This window comes from Malaclemys terrapin, chromosome 10, assembly GCF_027887155.1.
Source record: "Malaclemys terrapin pileata isolate rMalTer1 chromosome 10, rMalTer1.hap1, whole genome shotgun sequence".
NCBI classification, from domain to species: Eukaryota; Metazoa; Chordata; order Testudines; family Emydidae; genus Malaclemys; species Malaclemys terrapin.
In genome coordinates this window covers 82,287,157-82,307,786 of record NC_071514.1, presented here as the reverse complement: position 1 = coordinate 82,307,786, position 20,630 = coordinate 82,287,157, and the positions used below count along the sequence as shown (strand labels likewise).

The following is a 20,630-nucleotide window of genomic DNA, read 5'->3' as shown; positions in this document are numbered from 1 at the left end:
TTGGGACCACACAAATCTAGATCACACAGGGGTGGTGTGGTCCTTTGGAATGAGCGGTGATATAAAATCCTATTCTGGAATTTTAATGTCGAATCAACCTTTATCCAGCTTCCGAACCTCTCTTTGGTCTCCAAGCAGAGGAAAGGACTCAGAACCTGACGAATGCAAAAGGGACAGCACATAAGCTTACCATCAAAGTGCTTCTTTTTTTAGTATATTGTTTTAGCTGCCTGTGTTTAGAGACACAAGGTAGACAAACTTTCCCTATTTTGCTCTCTACCACCTACTTCTAATGACTGTGATTCAGGCTACAAAAATATCACTGCAAGGACAATGTTTTTATTTAAAAAAAAATTCATGAATACAAAACAACTGGAGAAATCGAAGCCACAGGCAGAATATGTTTTACTGATGTAGTTCTTTTCAGAGAAACAGTGGTAGGTTTTTATTTCAGGATGGTAACAGACCAAAGCTGATATGCACCTCCTGTGTCAACATAATAGATGGATGAACAAATAACTGTCTGAGAGTAAAACAGTTACATGAATGTACTCTCATACTTAGGGTAATAATGCAGTGACCATGCAGAGTTAAGGAGTTTCTAAACTACCTTTTAAAAATAAAAAATATGTAATGTAGGAGACAATGAATTTGCCTTAATGGACATCTATTTCATTTAGCCCCTTTTATCCTGTATATCACAAATCCAGCAAACTGGCACCTGTAACCTGATAGATGAATGATGTATGTTACAGGGTTCTACTGATGCAGATGGAATTGATGTGTCTTTTGACTGCCCATCATGGGTTACATTTCACTATCTATCCACATACACTACTTCCACTCATGTCAGTGGGAATAGCGTGAAATGATCAAAGGTAGACTCTGACAGTGGTAAAGGCAGTGAGAAAAAGGAGCATTCCCTGTTCACTAGCTGTTTAGCTTCTCTTTAAAAGTAAACTGAATTGGTTTTGATTGTTTAAAATCATTTCATTCAATACCAGATTATACATCCAGGTATCATGGGTTTGCTTTGTGTAGTTAGTATTCAGATTGTCACCTGACTGTGAAAACTACAATTTTACTTTCATAACCCTTGGGCTGCTTGAAACTAAAATCTATTTAATCTATTTCCTTACTGAAGTGCGTGTTCTTCTATTTCCCAAGCACACTTATTTGTTCACTATAAAGTTCGAGTAGAAAAAGCTAGAAAAGCTAGAAAAGCCTTTCTTTGTTCCAAAACCCCCACGTTCATTTATTTGATCTGAGGGAAAAAGCCCTGAAACATCACATACTGTATGAACTACGCAAGCATAAAGAAAACAGAGATCAAATTTTAGGTGGAATGCAAATGCAAGAACCACAGCCAACTGCGATGTTCTGCTTATGCATTTTTATTTAAATAAAGAAAATTAACAGCAAATTATGTTTATTGACTATAATATTACACACTTATTATAAAATTAAATATCTTAGGTTAAGATTTTCTACCAATCTTCACATCATTAATATAGAAGGTATTGCTACTGGTAACCTGCTAGTTTAAGGACAACAGGGTATCGCGTGCGATGGGCCATGCACTTCTGCCTATCAATAAAAATGCTGTTCGATTTCACAGCGATCTCCTTCTCTAGACTCATCCGCGTGTCTTCCAGGTTCCTCAGAGACTGTTCAGCCTCCAGTAGTTTCTGCTTCAGAGACTCAATGGACTCTGTCAGTTCTTCAACTTCACTGATCAACCTGAATAGAATTAAATAAGTAATCAAAATTAGAGGACGGCTCCAAAGGCATGTGAGCTGTTATAGTTCTCTGGTTAGCAGTCTTTGTTCTTCTGAAACTCAACAGCACAGTAATTGGGTGTTAGTCTGTATAACGGCTAGCAGGTGCTAAAGACTTTGGCCTATAAGATTATGAAATGAAGCTGCTCTCCGAGCTGTCAATGAAGTCTCTTCCAATAAACATAAAGCTCGGAATAATTTCAAAACGACTGTAATTATAAAGGTCTCCTAAAATTTACATTGTAAAAACAACAAACTCCAAGATAACCTTTCCTCATTCGGAATAGTCATGAAAGAATGATCCATTGTCCGAGATACTGATCCATTCTGCAAGCATCCCTTGTTAACAGCTGAAGGGCTAAAGATGATTTAGATGACTGATTGATTTTTGACTGTCTAAACATTTATGTAAGCCCATTTTTTCCCCCCGTTCGCTGGTGTACAACTGGAGGAACTACTGAAGCTCATGGTGTTACTTCAGATGTATGTTGATGTAAGTGAAATCACAAAATGTTCCTTAGGTTCTTTTTAGAATGAATTGTAGAGAAGATTTTCAAAGCCATAAAAGGCAGTTAGGTGCACGACTCTCATTAAAAGTTCACAGGAGTCCCCCCCCAAATGTTTATTTCATGGGAAAAGGGGATGCTATATAAGGGGTATGTATTGGGGGGAGAGGAGTAATGTGAAACAATATAAGACCCCATTTCAGCAAAACAATTAAACACATCCCTATTCAGCACAGCACTTAAGCATGCCCTTATATCCTATTATAGGTAATGCACATATTTAAGAGCTTTGAATAGGGATGGTTTGCTGAATCAGGGCCTAAATGAATGTGCCTGAGATAGCATAAAGCATTTGAATTAAGTAAGCCTATTCCATCAGTATACAGAGGAGAGAAGCAGCATGTTGGCTTTGAATGGTGTATATTTTTGCTATAAACAACTGGGAAAGCTGATCACAAATTTTCCTAAGGGCAGGGGGGAAAAAAACACATGTGGGAGAATCAATTACAAGCACTATAATGAGATCAAGAGTAACAAATTACATTCGGACCTTTAATTTGAAAGGATTTATTGCCCTCCAGTTTTTAAATGGATTATTACTGAAAATCGAATGCCATCGGCTAGTTCCTTGGAGGAGCTGATGAGTTTTCTCAGCTTGTGGAAATGCACAGCCCATTTACATTCATAGTGCTTGAAGCGTAATTGATTCACCGCATAATTCACCTCACAATGAACCTCGGCCAAGAGCATACTGGCTGCAAATTATCTACAACCTGTCAGGTTATTTTGGATCAGTAGGACAGGTAAAGAACCCCACTGTTCAAAGAAGAAAGCGGACAGAGATGTTTATGGATTCTCTATTTATAAACATGGTGGACCTGCTTCAGATCTTCTTTATACTGATTTCAATGGCTAACTCCCAGTTCACATCAGTGAAAGGTATTGGAATCAAGCCCAGTAATTAAGAGCTGAAGGTCACATGCTACAAAACTATTTCGTACAACAGGGGCAGTGACATCGTTAAACTTGGGGATTAGATAATTGACATTTCAGAACTGGTGTCAATGGGTGAAACGCCATTGAATCTATGTCAACCCATTGAAGTCAATGATACACCCATTCACAATGACACGTTAGGGTTAGGGTTAGGGTGAGGGTTTCTTCACGTTATTGCGAATAGGTAAGCCATTTATTTCTTTGCCACAGTATGTCTCTGCCAGGGAGAAGTTCTCAAAAATATCTTTGATATAATTGGGGTCTTTAAGGACTCTCTCTTTAATGTGGTTACCTGAATTGTGCTGGATCTCTGCAGAGCTCAACGTTGGGCCTAAAAGATCTGTCATACAGCCTTGTCTGAGCCACTTTCAGTGGAGCTTCTTTGTCCTTAATAGCTTGTTTGAGAGCAGCAATGTTGTTTTCTTGATCTCCGATCTCCTTAAGGGTCTGTTTGAAGTGAATATCCATGAGAAAAGACAAGTTTAAGACAATAAATTTAACGTACATGGTACTATTCGTGTGTATAGCACTTTACAGACATTAAATGATGGGGCCTCTTCAAGCTCCCAAGGAATCAAGGGGAGTTTTGCTCTTGCTGGGTAGCCCTCTCGTTGACGCCAGAATATGAGAGGTGCAAAGGTCGTATAAAGCTCCTTTGTCTCCTTATCTCTATTCCTACACTGAGCAGAATGGAAAATCTCATGTCCACTTTAAAGAGAAGCTGAAGAATTTTTGCAGCTGATTAAATACTACAGTCTATTTGTATTCTCATCAGAACCTGTTCATGGCACAATCCATCTCAGTGAATCATTTCTGGCACTGCAATTAATGTAAATTACTCAAAAAGTGACAGGCTATTTTGAATTAGATCAGAAAGATTACCTAGGTTTATGTTCACAGCTTTCTGGCATTAGTGAAACTGGAATCACATGAAAAAGTGAGCAATACTGATTCTCATCTCCTTTAAAACCAGTGAACTCCACTGACTTTGACGGAGTCACTCCAGAATTAAATCAGTGGAAAGAAGAGTAGAATCAAGGCCTATGAATTTGTGTTTCGGATTTTTTTTTTTTTTACAGGGTATTACACATTTTCACAGAATTATTCAGTCATGAGTTGCTGAATGTCAGTTTGTTTCACCTGCCCCTTGGTTGGATTTTAAGGAGAAAAAACAAAATGGAAATTGACATTAATGTCCATAGAACTTCAGTAGTGGATGCCCTTAAAAAACGAGTACCATATCAATGGTATTGTCCTTACACACAGTAGGTAATACATTTAGAATGCATCACGTACCATGCTAAATGCTCGCTTTTTAAGAGTGTAATAATAAAAATAATCTTGGGAGGCAACTAGTGGTTACTGGCAGTGATGTATATGATACTGTAAAAAGCAACAGAGGGTCCTGTGGCACCTTTGAGACTAACAGAAGTACTGGGAGCATAAGCTTTCGTGGGTCAGAACCTCACTTCTTCAGATGCAAGGCATCTGAAGAAGTGAGGTTCTGACCCACGAAAGCTTATGCTCCCAGTACTTCTGTTAGTCTCAAAGGTGCCACAGGACCCTCTGTTGCTTTTTACAGATTCAGACTAACACGGCTACCCCTCTGGTATATGATACTGACTACTGTAATCTTCCCTTGAAGAGGTACAGTCACAGTAAAAATATTCTGACTAGTGTATTAGACACGTTATGGAAAAGGCACCATAATGCACACTACTGTAGATACTTCTATTTAGGAGTGACATGTTCATAAAAATTTTACCATTTCTCTCCCCCGCCGCCCCCACCCGTCCTCTGCTAGCTCAGAGCTGCCCTTCAGTGGGATCCAAAGCTTTTTACTTTGTCTCCAACAACATCTTGAAACATCTCACCCTATTAATAGCTTTTAAATAGGAGTCTATGTTGTATGTGTATATGTCTTGCATGTACAGCAAGATACACAGTGTGCACTGTTCACAGATGGATACAGTGGGGAAAATCCACCCCGGGTTAATTCCACTGACTTTAGCGGGGCTACACCTGAGATGAATATTGACCTAGTACTTTACAGCTAGACAGGTGGGAAACACCTATTAGATCATAAAGTTCATTTCCTTGCCAGGGCAGGAGTTAGGCCCTGATTCAGCAAAGCACTTAAGCATGTGCTTAACTTTGAGCATGCATTTTAGTGATTTAGTGAAGCAGTGACAATAACGGAACTTAAGCACACACTTAAATAGAAGCATGTGCATAGGTGCTCTGCTGAATTGAGGTCACAACTGGAAACCCTATCAGATACTAAACTGACACAAATACTCTTCTATACTCTACATGGACTAAGCAACTCTTCTTTCTTGATCATTCTACTGTGATGATCTCAATATGTGTGAAAACTAATGGAAGCGGCTTAGCCAATAAACTCAGGGGCACCCTTACTTTTTTCAAATGATGTTCCAGTTTGTGTTTTGCATCTTCCATCTCTTCGCAGCGTTTAGCAAAAGCCTCATCAACGGCAGCGCACTGCAAGCGCAGATCCTCAGCTGTGTCATGCAGGATATTGTCAATCAATGAACGGAGGTTGATGGAACCCAGTCGCTCTCGCTCTGCCCTATAGATGTTGTCATGGCTGAATTTTGCCCAGGTTTCAGGCGTTGAGGCACTGTAATGGATAGGGCAGAAATCACTCTCATGAAGAACTTTGTTCAAGTTGCAATGGAAAAGAAAAGCCAAAACAGAATTGTTCCATTTTCTTGGGTTTTATCATCCCATAAACTTTCCTGCTATGGCATGCATGCTTTAGTATTACTATAAATAAAACATGGGGGAACAGCAGGCAGGAGTACTTTCACCTGTCCTCTCAGTTCTGAAGCAGAGAGAGATACACTATATAGAATCTCAGAAGTTCTATCACCTTTAGCAAATAGGAATAAAGGCAAAACAAAAAATAAGAATCACTCATAAATCTTAACTATACTGAGAGTGGCAAACATTGTTAAGACAGCGGTACATAAGCACTAGGATTTCTAGCCAATTAAGCTTTACAATCCATGACTACCTTATCTACAAAGCAGACTGAAATATGATTCAGTGGTAATACTTTGCCATCTGTTGAGCAGCAGAAGGAACTCTATAACATTCTGTAAACTACGTTGAAGGAATAGTGGTTGGGGGGAAAAAAGCAACAACATTTAAAATAGTTAAGCAATAAAATTCTGTTCTATATAAGAGGAGTGAAACTTTTCTTTCAACAACTAACCCAGGGCTTCTGTAATTCAATCTAATCGAGCCTTTGCATTGACTTCAATGGGTTTTGAATGACCCCCCCCCCAAATGTTTAAAACAAATTATTGCTAAGAATTGATATTTTGCAAACATAATATGTATTTGTTTGGCATAAAATAAACTTATATACAGAAATGGTGTGGTTTTAGCTGATACAGAGGATCCTTCACATCTCGGTGGCTTTCCTTGTATAGGTTAATAACAAGTAGTCCTCACCTTTCCTCAAACTTTGATGAGCTGGGACGGAACTGGATGTTGGTGCTCTGATTATTGTATCTTCCACATTTGTCATCAATGTTGTACGTTTCCACTTTATCAGACCAATCCATTTCACAAATCTGCTTGTGATCTCGATTTAATCTAAAAAGGTGAAGATTCCCACAAATCACTACTGGAAAAATAATATGACCTTGCAACAACATCATGAAAATGTATGAGTCCAGAGGACAGAGCCTAGGACTTTCAAAGAAAGCTGAGTAGGAAATCCTCCTTCAGATCCTTTGAAAATTCCAGCCCAAAATCTCTTTCCCCAACTTTGCACAGCAGCACCATACTACCCACTTCCACACACACACACCCAAACTCTCCTCTGTACTAACTGCAATAGCTGGAGCTCTGATGGTGAGGTGAGGAGCTGGACCTGGGGTTTCACACAGTAATCCTGGTGGAAAGGGGACCCATATGGGAACTCCATAATGTGACCCACGTGGTTTTCTTAGTCCTCTTTCCTACTCACCCAAAGTTTTTATCCGGGAGACAGCATGATTTGATCCTCAGAAAACACAGTAATAATGACATTAAACATTAAAGCTGTTGCTTTATTCTAAATTAAATCTCTCCTGCCTACCACAATTAATTTAAAGATCTTTAGCAACAGTTAGTTATAAAAAGTATCATTTTTCTCTCGCCTGTTACCACCAGATGTCAGTATGAACTAAGGAATCAAAAAGTCTACAAATGTTAACCTATGTAATACTACGCCAAGACGATCTTAAAACAATTACTAATACAAATTAAAATCTGCATTCAATAGATCCTGTATTATGCTTTGACGGAGGTTTTGATGCAACAGCCCATATTCTTCATAGAAATATTGTTATAATCGGATTATAGCATAACTATGATATGTTTTGTGCAAGATAAGGCATGTAAGGTATCATTGGAAAGGTTTCAGAGTAACAGCCGTGTTAGTCTGTATCCGCAAAAAGAAGAACAGGAGTACTTGTGGCACCTTAGAGACTAACAAATTTATTAGAGCATAAGCTTTCGTGGACTACAGCCCACTTCTTCGGATGCATCCGAAGAAGTGGGCTGTAGTCCACGAAAGCTTATGCTCTAATAAATTTGTTAGTCTCTAAGGTGCCACAAGTACTCCTGTTCTTCTTTTTATTGGAAAGGTTATGATTTACTGAATATGATTATGCTATTTGTATGCATGCATCATGTTTGTATCTAAAGTTAGGAATATTGACTATACATCTTAACTACAGAAGTGTTTGTACCTGGGGAATGCCCACCAGACAAAATGCAATCAGCCTGGCTGGTTAGCTGGGGACAAGTCAATGAACCATTAGGGAGAACACTAGGTCTTTGAAGATGCTTATCTCCCACCTTCTGGAGAAGCTTCCTGGGATGCTACAAATGGCCTTTGACACATGGCTGCTTTGACACTACAGGATCATGTCACCTGGTACTGGACTCCAACATAGAATACCAGTATATTTCCACTGAGCCGGGTGGGAATCACACTGAAAGACAAAGGATTCCTGCCGTATGTAAATCATATTTAAGGCAGGGAAGTGAGTTAATCAGGGTTATTTCTTCACTGAATCCCCGCCCAGGATGACTGCTGGAAACATCTAAGGGTATGTCTTCGCTAGCAGAAGTGCTTTAACATGGCTGTGTAGTCGTGGCACCAGCGCTGGGAGAGAGCTCTCCCAGCTCTCTAAAAAAACCACCTCCATGAGGGGAGTAGCTACCAGCGCTGGGAGCCTGGCTACCAGCGCTGGTGCACTGTCTGCCACTTTACAGAGCTGAAACTTGCAGTGCTCAGAAGGGTGTTTTTTCACACCCCTGAACGAGAAAGTTGCAGCGCTGTAAAGTAGCAGTGTAAACAAGGCCTAAGAAAGACAAAAGGGGGGGAAGAGCTGAGCCCAGGCTGGAAAAGGTGTCTGGCTTGTGAAAGAAATGCCTAAAGCAACATTTAGGGTGAGAAATTACTACTTGTAACCAGTTTCTTTAGTGTGTTAAGCTTAGCTTGCGTGTTTGTTTTATTTGCTCAGTAATCTGCTTTGATCTGTTTGCCATCCCTTATAAACACTTAGTTAATAAACTTGTTTTTGTTTTCTCTGAACCCAGTTTGTGGAATTCATTACTGGGGGGGGGGGAGGAGCTGTGCCTATCTTCCTCCACATTGAGGGAGGAGGTGAATTTCAATAAGCTTACGCTGTACCTTTCTCTGTGCAACGCAAGACAATACAATTTTGGGTTTTCACCCCAGAGGGGGTGTGCACATGAGTCCTGGGCAACTCCCTAGCTGAGTCTTCCCATGCAGAGTTGATTTCAGTGTCCATGTCATTCTGCAGCTGGGTGTGTCCCTATCTGTGTGTCCTGGAGGAGGCTTGAGGGCCTGGCTCAGCAGATCAAAGTAAGGGAGCCCAGGCTGGTGGAACAGGCGGGATCAGTGGTACCTCAGTACATCAGGTGGCACCCCAGAGTGGGAGGTAACCCGTCACATAGGTAATTAAACTATCTGAAATTGCTGAGTGATTTTTATAAGCATTCTTTATTAAAAATAATATTCTGCTTTGTATCTAACAAAATATGACAAATGCTGGCTGATAAGAATAAAAGATTTTTAAATGTAATGTGTACTATTAATTGTCTCACCTTGAAATACCTTAGAATTTAGTAAACATCTTATTTCCGGACTGGTATATTGTAACATAAAAGTAAACACTACTTTTCAAGAGCAACAGACTTCCATACTAGCAAGGATACTGTCGGTTTTTTTCACTTCCTTAGTTCATACTGACATCTGATGGCAACAGCTCCGGGGGGAAAAGGTACTTTTTTCTAACAAATTGTTTAAAAAGAGATTTTAAAATAGCTGTACTAGTCCCAATGCAATAGAGCAGTGACTTCAACAGAATAAAATGTTTTTACCGTATTCTACTTACATGCAATTTTGAGCCATCACAGAACTAAACAGATATATTTGAAAGCAAGATGAAAAATTTGACCGAATGTTATAGAATAATGGAAACTATCATTACAAAAAGATGTGGCACTTCTCTTACACCACCTGGCTTGCTTCCAGTGCCGCCTTTCCATATATGTAATTGTATCTATTTTGAGGGCTTAAATAGAATGGTAGGTAGTGCATAGGCCTTGTGAATTTCACCTACTGACAGTTGTGTCCATAGATGCCAGGAATTAATTTGGTCCTATAAATCATTAAGTATTTGGGAACAGTGAAAAGCATCTTACTGCATCTGGTTAACAGCTTGCATCAAAGTTCTTTTCAGAAGTTCTTGTACATTTCTGATAAGTTCAACTTCCTAGATAAAAATATAAAAATTATGGTATTCAGTACATCCCATTTTCAGAGACCTTTGCTTTCAACCGCTACTGGTGCATTGCTAAATTGTCCACTAATTATCCATTCTCTCTGTGACACTATTTTTCATGATTGTAAAGACTTTGTCAAGATCTTCTGCAGAGTTAGATATCATTCAAATATAAGGTAGATCAATCAACATTGAATTCACTCAATAAATTACAGGTTTGTGACACTTATCTAAAAATGAACTAATGCTTAAAGTATTTCCATTCTTTAGAATTTGTTGTTTTAATATTGCATGTATATTAAGAGGAAGGAATATGTTTTATTCATATTTAATATAAGATTTGCAGCTGTGCAGGTTGCTATGTAGATGTATATAGATGTTGGAGCTAGACCTTTTACAAAATTATTGTATGTTTAAATGACTTTAAGGCACCCATTGAAAAATAATCTATTGAATTTCAAAGCCTTGTCATATCGGATCAGACCAACTTAGTCCAGAATCCTGCATCTGGTAATGGACAACACCAAGGAATATGGAAAAATCTCATAATGCATTTGGTCAGTTCAACAATGTTGTAGATGGAGGAACAATTGTCTCCTAAAGCCAACAGGTGATTAGTTTATGCCCTGAAGAGTTAACCCACCTCCTTGATAATGGGACAGAGGTCTAAAGCCCCAGGTTGAACTGATTTATCATGCTAATTTCATCATTAAATTTATTTGGATAGGAAACTAAAAGTCTGTATTTTAAAATATCCTTTACTGAACAAGGAAGCATCTTAGATTGTAAGAAGTTTGCTTTGTTCCTGAACTACCAGACCTAATGAAGTGACCTTTCTGACCTGGAAGTTTGTACACTGTTATTTATTAGGTGGTCCAATAAAAGATACCACATTTCTTACCTTATTTCCTCCATTATTATTTGTGGCCTAGACATTAAAAAGAGCTAGAGGACATAAAAAACTCCTCATTAATGTTGCTATTCTACTCCAATGACAGTCATCTGGCCAGCAGAGAGAGAACGTATTTACTAACAAACCCTATTCTTAGAACTGTGCTTGCACCAGTTGATTATATTACAATGTTTTAGACAAATAAGGATATATACAAGTCACTGACATATCAGTTTATTCTCCATAAGAAACAAAGGTGGAAAATAATAAAGAACAATTTATTTTAAACAGAAAAAAAGGAAACGTCTGATCAGGGTGAAAATGGTATTTTTAAGAGTCTGAGATGCACAGTTAAAACGAAACCTTTTAAAAAAAATTGACAGTGTCTCTAATAAAATGCCCTTGCAATCAGGAATACCCAGGAAGGAAATGTTTCGAGGGTTGAATTGTTAGACAGCACCATTTTGTTACAAATATTTTAAAAGATTTAGCAAGACTCAATATTTGAAATACCATTAAAGATAATTGATTTCATGTTGTATTGTGTATCCCCAGTATAAATAAAGAGGCAAATAGTATTACCTGTGATCAATGTGCAATTTAATTACACAGCTTTGAATACGAAAAGCCTTCCATTACCAATTAATAGGTCTCTAACATGGAAAAAGAGATGCAGTACTAAAATAAAGGAGACTCTTGTTGAATGACCTACAATAAAAGTAACTGCATTTCCGCTGGGGGAGATATGCACTTACATAGAATACTTACGAAATGCAGAAGCAATACCCGTAATCCATGGCAGCCATAATGCTAGTGGGAAGTAGATAAACCTAATGTGCTCCAGACACACAGGTTTAAATAACAACCACTTCTGGATGCTGATCTGCCATATGATTTTTCATGACATTTAAAATAAACTCCATGCTAATTCTTAAGCTGCATAAACTGGCAGAACAACCTTATGAAACATACAGCCAGAAACCACTTCAGTAACCATGCCTTTTAGCTCTTTGGGAAAGTTTAGTGTTCCCAATTTAACGCCAAACCTTAAAGTAGATGAGCTTCCCTCCTACCCTGAAACAGTGTGTGCAAATAAAAATGTTGAGTATGTTCAAACTAGCAAAATTTGCTAAAGGCCCTCCAGTTTCTGCATTATTACTCAGGCAAAGTTCAGTGGGAGTTTTGCCTGAATAAAAGCTGTGGGATTGGACGCTAAATATTCCCGATTAAGGCCCCAATCCTCCAAAATGTATGCATGTGCTTATCTTTAACCCACTAAGTGCACCTACTCAGTGCCTAAAGTTATGAACTTGTGCAAATCTTCACCGGCTCGGAACTGGAGACAGCTTACCAAATAAGAGACAGAGGGATAAATATGATTGAGCTATGTTGGATTCATGCTCGCCAATGCAAAATGCTCCCTGTTACCAGGGTTCTTTCAACCCAAAGCTCTTGGTAACTTTACTCTGTGCAAGGAGGTGTCAGGAAATAAATCAGGGGAGACATGGCCGTCCGACCGATAGATGGCTGGCACAAACAGGACAACACAAGTGTGCTTTCACTTAAAGCTAAACTTTACTAGTCTCAAGCACTTACACACGTCCGCAACAAGATTAGTAAAACACCCCCAACCCTTGATAATTACCAAAGCTGAATGTGGCTTCGAGTGGCACAGTGGCAGCCTGTCTGCCGCTGGGGAACACAAGATGCATCCAGAGGGAGAGATCTGTCCCCCAAAGGAGTCCTCTTATTTATACATTAGTAATAGAATGACATGTCCCTTAAAGAAACCTTGTTAAGTAAGCAGTTTCAAGCAAGAGGTTCCTTCTGATTATTGATTAACCAGGTGTGGGTTTTTCCAGAGTCTGCAGCTCTGAGACCCCAATAGACATTCCTCGGGCATATCCTACTCTTTTAAAACGCATGTATCAGCAACTTCAACACAATTCTTACTAGGAAGGACGCGGGGTCAAGCTGCCCTTTCCGTGGCACCCCAAAAATCCTTCCCCTCCTGCCTTGGTCAAGCTGAGTTTGCTGAATGGCCAATTTACAGCTTGCTGACTAGGTTGCTTTTTAACAATAAGCCATAGTGGTTTCAGGCACTTTACTGGTTTGCCAAAGTCTCCCCATACACTCCCCTTCATATCTGTATAGGAAATGGAGTTGGTGTGGTGCTTAGTGTGACCAGGTGTCCGGTTAGGGTTAGGGTTAGGGATAGAGTTAGGAGTCCACACCCCTTCCTGCACCCCCAACCTCCTGCCCCAGCCCAGTGCAAATGAGTGAGGGTGGGGGTGAGCGAGCCACCGAGGGAGGGGAAATATATTGAGCGGGAGGCGAGGCCTCGGGGAAGGGGCGGGGGCTGGGGTGTTTGGTTTTGTGTGATTAGAAAGTTGACAATCCTAGTGGTGCTTAAAAAACGGGGAAGTTTTGCCTCTGCAGCATGCGCCCTCTTTCCCCAACTGCAAACCTGCAGCAGCTCCTCCGTGTGGCTCCACAGAGTTCAAGGCTGCAGATTTGGAGGGGGCCAGCTGGAACGGGTCAAAGGAGTTGGCTCGCCAGGCCTGCAGGGGAACACAGCCTGATGCTGTTGGAAATGTCACTGCTTCCATAAGCATCCATGATAAAGGGGGTCAGAGTCTGGAAGCATAGCTAATTAGGACCAAATCCTGCCACCACTCTGACTCCCCATGGGGAGAGGTTTGTGGTTTAACAAGTGGTAGAATATATGTATAGAATGTGTACGAGGAAGGAAAAATCAAATGCACAGCTACAAATAGGGAATAATTGGCTAGGTGGTAGTACTGCTGGAAAGGATCCGGGGTTACAGTAGATTACAAATTGAATAAGAGTCAACCATGTGATGCAGTAACGAAAAAGGCGAATATCTTTTTGGGATGTATTAACAGGAGTGTTGTATGTAAGACCCAGGAGGTATTGTCCCGCTCTATTTGACACTGGTGAGGCCTCACCTGGATTACTGTGTCCAATTATAGGCACCACAGTTTAGGAAAGATGTGGACAAATTGGAGACAGTCCAGAGGAGAGCAACAAAAATGAAACATGGGTTAGCAAACCTGATCTATGAGGACAGGTTAAAAAAAATGGACATGTTTAGTCTGGCAAAAAGAAGATGGAGGGAGGACTTGATAGTTTTCAAATATGTTAAGGGTTGTTATAACTATAGGGGTAGTTAAGCTGTGGAATAGGTTTCCAAGGTTGTGGAATCCCATCATTGTCCAACTGGTTCTTAAAAATCTCCAAACACATGTCAGGGCTGGTCTAGGTTTACTTTCTCCAACCTCAGCAGAGGAGGCTGGACTTGATGACTTCTCAAGATCCCTTCCAGCCCGACATTGCTATGATTCTATGAGTCTATATTACCTTTATTTAGAGTGTGCATGGAACTGTAGTATTAATCAACTTGAAGGCCCTGCATATATTATGAGAGGAAGGGGATATTAAAGGATTTTAGTCACTAGCAGGACTTTTGTGGTTCAGACGATGACATTAATGTAGATTTGTATTTCTCAGAGTTGTAAGTATAGATCTTGATGGACGATATGTTCTCATTCCAATCTTTAATGTTCTCACGTATATGTGGTCGTCTCATCTGTTATGAAATCTAAAGAGATCTTGGTAAATTTTCACTTTTCTTTTCCATAGTTAATAATAATAATCTTCATGGCCATCATCAAATGATTGTCAATTAAAAACAAAATGAACATTTTATAGTTTAAAATTTAGTAGGTAATTAATTTTATTACAGTTTTTAGTTTTATGGTATTATAGATGATGTTTTCCCAAGTAGAATGAATCTAGTGATAAATCCATCACAATGTATAATTATGTGTATGTCATTAATATCACTTGGAGAAAATAATGGGCATTTTTAAAAGCAATTGTTTGTGAGTTTCTTAAACCAGGGAGGTATAAGCAGAGTTTCCTGCATAAACCAGGGTAGCATTTGGCCCTAAATTAATCATTCCGGAGACTGCATGTGTAGAAATACAATTTGACATGCAGAATATACACACCTGACACATGATTTATACCACCATGTGACAAGCCCATGCTAGTGCTTATAATATAATATTAGATGCAGGCACACAAAGTTATTAACCTGGCATTACAATGACGCAGAGGAGGTTTAGAGTAGATGATGAGATGTGCTATGATAGTAAAATACATCACTCAGAGTTAGATGCATGTTTAGTTTTTCCGGAGTTCAGACATTTCACGTGCAGTAGTCTGATGTTGGAAGAAATAAAAATAATCATCTTTATTCATCAGGAAAGAGCATTGTGCTCCTTCCTCCAAACTCCCTTTCCTAACCGGAACTGCCCTTAAAATACATCACTTCAATATGTCATCTAAGTTGATTCACTCCTTTCTAAGTAAAAGTCACCTAAGTACTTCACAGCTGATTTATATTACTCACCTGAAGAGCTTGCACTGAAACATATTCATCCCCCATTGTGGTAGTAGTGAAACTGGCAGTATTACATATCACCCTATGTATTCTCAATATGACTCCTCCCTCTAATACCACTAGGAGAGAGAGGCTGAAACCCTCTATACGACAAAAAGTAGCAAGAAATCTTCCCTCTAGCTACCCCTGGTTTCTTACTGTGGTCATCTGCTAAAGTGACTTCTGCTGGAAGGAAAAGGAAATCACCCTTCCATGCAAAGGGTTTCCCCAGCTTGCATGTCCGTTGGTGCTGTCTCTATAAACACCATTGCCCAGATCATCAAAGGTATTTAGGCTCCTAACTTCCAAGTGCCCAAGCGCTGCTGAGAAGGTGCCTATCTTTCAGGGACTCTCAAGATACAGGATCTGCCCTTCAAGAACTGAGAAATGCTTTCCACTGCAGAGCAGAGGAGAGCAAAGGATCCCACATAGCAGTGAAAAGGCCCCAAAATGACAGGAAAGGGGAGCAGTAACCCGCTCTGCCTGTTTCCACCTCACCCCCACATATCCACATCCACAGCTGTGTGGATTTGGGCGGCCAGGGAGTAACCACTCTACTTGATACACCCACAAATGACAGAGTTCCCAGGGGGAATGAACGGGGCTCCTCGCCAAGCACACCGGTAGGAGAAGAAGCAACCAGCTTACTTTGCAGCAAGGGAGATTTAGGTTAGATATTAGAAAAAAACTTTCTAATTCTAAGGATTTAAGCACTGGACCGGGTTAGACAAACACCTGTCAGGGGCGGGCTAAATAGACCTTCCTGCCTCAGCGTGGCCTCCCGTGGTCCCTTGCAACCCAACAAGTCTATGATTCTATGGAGATTAGTGCACTGCCATATTGGGGGTACCGACAGAAATAAGGCTGGAATGTGCCAATCCTACTAGTAGGGAAGGGAGGTGTGAAATCAGTGAAGACAATCAATTGGACAAACACCCTGGAATTCAATTTCCCCAAGCGATCAAAAAAACCTCTGCCCAAGGGAATGTATGTCAGACTCTCCACACAGCTGACTAGGTAGCGTCTTTGGAACACTGTTTCCCTTCCTTTGAGTTTTCACTTGGGAGAGGAACATATGGCCCATCGTCCCCGTCCCAGTTCCGAAGGAGGAAATGACAAACCGAGAACGAGCAGCCCTGATCCTCCATTGCTTGAGGGAGGGGTTAGAGTAGAACGTGGTTGGACAGGTGAACAGGATTTGGAAAAAAAATGTAATAAAACTGCATAACTCCTCCAAATCAATATGCAAATGGAAATATACCCACCAGCGAATCAAACCATTAACTTTGAAATCTGAGCAATGAGCAGTCAGAACTCATGGCCGAGTGACAAGTATTACTGTTCTATGATTGGAAACAGCAAGACATACAAGATAGAGATTGATTTCCTGGAATGAGAGTGGGGCATTTAGCATAAAAAGCTGGCAAAGTCACAAAGAATTCACTTCAAATCATTCTATTTGCAAACATCTCTGCTGCAAAATCCATGCATTTCAGTTAACTCTTGCACGGTTGTTATTATTCTCATATTATTCATTCCTTTCCCTCGTTCCTCATTGCAAAGGTCATTGGCATGGTAACAGAATCTTAGCTTCTCAAGGGTTCATCTGCTTCTGGTGCTTATGCCGCATTTGAAATCACATCATTCTTTCTTTATGACATCTCCAGTTGGCTGTTGATGCTTTGTCGTCAGAAACAGAAATACGATTTAAAGTGAAGAACTAGCAGCAGGAGCAAGTGGACTCCATAGAAATGAAATAAGTATCCTTCATAATAGTGAGTAACAGGTGAGAAATACAGGAAATGCCAGACAAATATTTTTGTAAATGTATGTTTGACAAAGTTCTCTATAAAGTATCAACAGCTTGTTGGGGGAATTTCTGCTTGATAATCTGGGATTAATCATGTTAATGTTTATGCAGCAGAAGGACGGGCCACTGCATTATCTTTTATGGTATCTAATAGTAACCTCATATTTTTACGATCAACTAGAATATTCCCATAAACACTGGTTACAACATCTGCATGATCCCAATTAAAGAACTCCTATAATATCCTAATTGCTTCCCATCCACTATGAAGTCCAGCTCTATTTTTTTCTAAGTACTAATATTGCCATTTAATCTGATCAATAACTCATCCTGAATCAATTTTGGCATCCTCAAAATATATTGGAGACTGCAAACAAGTAGGTATTAACCTTAGATGCAAGAATAAGGAGAATTCCAGAATGTAAAATGGGTCCAGAATCTGTCCTCAGTTACCTCCGTGCAACCACAATTACAGTCATGGAATTGTACAGCTATGAGAGCAGAATTTGGCCCAGCGAATTTTGCACACAATATCGCATTGAAAATCCCAGCATCTCCAAAGAAGGTGCTAAAGTTTCTGCTGGATGCAGGAGACTCTCTTTGGGGAACATGTTCTGAAACAGATTATTTCAGGTTTGCTAAACTCAGTTTGTCAGAAAAGTACCATCTGTATATGCCCTCTGCCTGCCTACGCTGTCACCTTGTCATCTCAACACCGTATCCATCTTGCTGTATGATAAAGATCCTGCTTTGTGGTGAAACACCACCTCTCTCTCTCTTTCCCTCAGCAGGACAAAAACAATCCCATGTCCAGGAATACAGTTACGAGAACGGTGGCTGGACTTTGCCCACCCAAGGGTTGCAATTGGCAACTAGCCAAGAACCTAGGGTGGCGCTTAACTGGCACCTTATATTTTATATGGCGGTGCAGCCCATGGATGTCTCATGTCAGCATGTGATGCTCCACGTCGACCTCAGAGGCCTCCCTTCTGATCTTGCTTGTGTAACCCTCCTGCCAGGTGGAGTTGGCAGCAACCGGGGCCGGATTCAGTATCAAGACCAGGATCAAGGGGGAGAGGAAGCAGGCAAGGCTCTTTGGTCTCCCTTTGTCATGCCCAAGCAGTTAGAACCAAACCGTTGTGAACATGACAGGGCACCAGGCCGGGAAGTAGAGCCAGGTCTGTGTCCTGCTGGGCCTGGGACACGTCTCCATGGGCTGTGACCGCCATAGTCTATCTTAGGGTATTGTCGCCCCTGGGCATTTTAGAGATGAGGCTGGCTGCGGAAGCCTCATGGCAGGCCTCATCCCCACTCACCTTCAGCAGCTCCGTCTCCACCTGGTCCCGAACCAGGTCCGCCGGCTGCCTCCTCTCTCGGCACTGCAGGTTGTCGGTGGCGATGGTGTAGGGCACCTCGGTGGCGTCCAGCGCCCGCTCCAGCCGCACTTTCTGGGCCGCCAGCAGGTCGGTCTCGACCGTCAGGTCCTCGCTCTCCCTCTGGAGCTCGGCCTTCCAGAAGTGCGTGTCCTGGAGGCGCTGGCCCAGCTTGGCGGTGGAGTCCGCCTGGGTGCGCTGGGCCAGGGCGGCGGCGTAGGCGGCCAGGCTCTGGGACTCGTGGCGGCAGCGCTCGGAGCCGTCGCGGTCGGCGAAGGCCTGGTGGTACTGGGCGTAGTTGTGCTGGTGCCACTCCTCGGTCAGGTACTTGGCGGTGCGGAAGCCGGCCGTGGCCAGCCCGCACGAGGAGTCCGGCCCCGTGTTCAGCGCCGCCTCGTACACCTTCAGGGGCAGCTCGGACACCGGCACCGCCTGCGGCGCCGGCTCCCGGGTCAGCAGCACCCCGCTCTGAGCCATGCTCGCTTCCCGCCGCGCAGCGGCCCGGCCCCGGCCACCGCGGTCAGGAAAGGCCGCGGCTCGCTGCGGGGCCTTCCAACGGCGCCTCGCTCAGCGTCCTCCCGTTGCCCCGGCGACGGCGGCCAGCCAATGAGGGAGCGGGTCCGCGGGGGGCACCTGCGCCGGGGAAACCCGGGACGGTGACGGGTTAGCGTCCCCGCCGCGCCCGTCGTTGCCCGGGCGACGGTGGCAGCCAATGGGAGAGCAGATGCGCCGAGGCAACGTTCTACGCTGTAGGGAAACTCGAGCCAGGCGACGGTGAGCGTGCCCGACCCCCGGTTGCCTGGTGTGACGGTGCCAACCAATGGCGTTGCAGTGCCTGAGGGAACGTTCCATGAGAGTGGGAGGGGGACTGTACTCCTGCTCTTAAAGGGCCAGAGCACCTGGTTTGGGGGGAGCAGAGTGTGCCTTGCTTTGTGTGGAAGGGGCCGGGCTGACCCTCGTGGGTACAGCTGGCTGGCAGGGGGCACAGGAGCCTTTGGTAGGGGCTCTCTTCCCCTCCTCAGAGTCACACAGGGCCTGGGCCCTGTAGCATTTACTCTGTGACCTCACATGAGGTCATCCATGCCCTCACCCTGGGCGACAAGACAGCCGCAGCATTGCCTGCCCCTTTGTTACTGGACGTACTGTCCATCAACCGTGGCCATCTCTTTGTTTCATGGAAGCAGATGCATCCCGCAGAGCTTTCAGAGACCCGCTGCAAACGCTGCGTTTCATGGTTGACACTGTACTGAACGCTTGGAACTTCTTGGTGAAAGAACAGCCCACTGCCGTGAGCTGCTGGCAGTGCAGAGCCCAGGAGACATAGGCCGTGTCCACGCTAGAAACGCTACCGCTGCGCTGCTATAGTGTAGACACCTACGACAGTGCCAGAAGTAAATCGCTGTAGTAAATCCACCTCGCCAAGAGGCAGTAGCTAGGTCAACAAAACAAGTCTTCCGTCAGCCTGGCACTGTCTACACTGGAGCTTAACTGTTTCTCAGAGGTGTGAATTTAGGTCGATGTAACTTTCTAGTGTAGACCAGCCCATAGCTGAGCGGTTTTGAGTCCATCCAGTAGAATGCAGCAGTGTAAAAACACACTACCCAGTTCATTACACGCTTATGCCTACGCTAACAGAGCTATGGTATAACTTTGGATAACCTACAACAAAGCCCAAGGTTCGATTTCTCATTGATCTGCTTTAAAGAAAATAAAAAGACCATCCCCAGAACCCACCACCCTTTACCAGTCAAGCACTTGTGAATTATGTCTACAGCTGTAGCACCTGTTTAATTTTCATTTTGAGAATTAGAGCAGCATAAAACTTAAAATTAAATTTTAATATCCGGGTTATTACCAGGCACATAAATTAAATACAAATCTTCACAGAGTTAAAAGAAATGACCAGAAGGTGATGAATATTTCATATTCTGTTTGTAATGTTGGGAAGAAATTCAATGAGATCAGCCTAAAACA

At 42.2% G+C, this 20,630-nt stretch overlaps 1 protein-coding gene across 1 annotated transcript; it reads right to left on the bottom strand.

The window, feature by feature from the left end:
* Positions 1 to 383: 383 nt before the first annotated feature.
* Positions 384 to 19,223, bottom strand: TEKT4 (tektin 4). The gene is made up of 6 exons (XM_054043188.1): positions 18,600 to 19,223; positions 10,034 to 10,104; positions 6,761 to 6,904; positions 5,699 to 5,921; positions 3,573 to 3,727; positions 384 to 1,740 (listed from the first exon to the last, which is right to left on the bottom strand). Exons 1-6 carry the CDS (start codon positions 19,131 to 19,133, stop codon positions 1,524 to 1,526), a joined length of 1,344 nt encoding a protein of 447 aa, XP_053899163.1. The 5' UTR covers positions 19,134 to 19,223; the 3' UTR covers positions 384 to 1,523.
* Between the last annotated feature and the right edge of the window lie 1,407 nt (positions 19,224 to 20,630).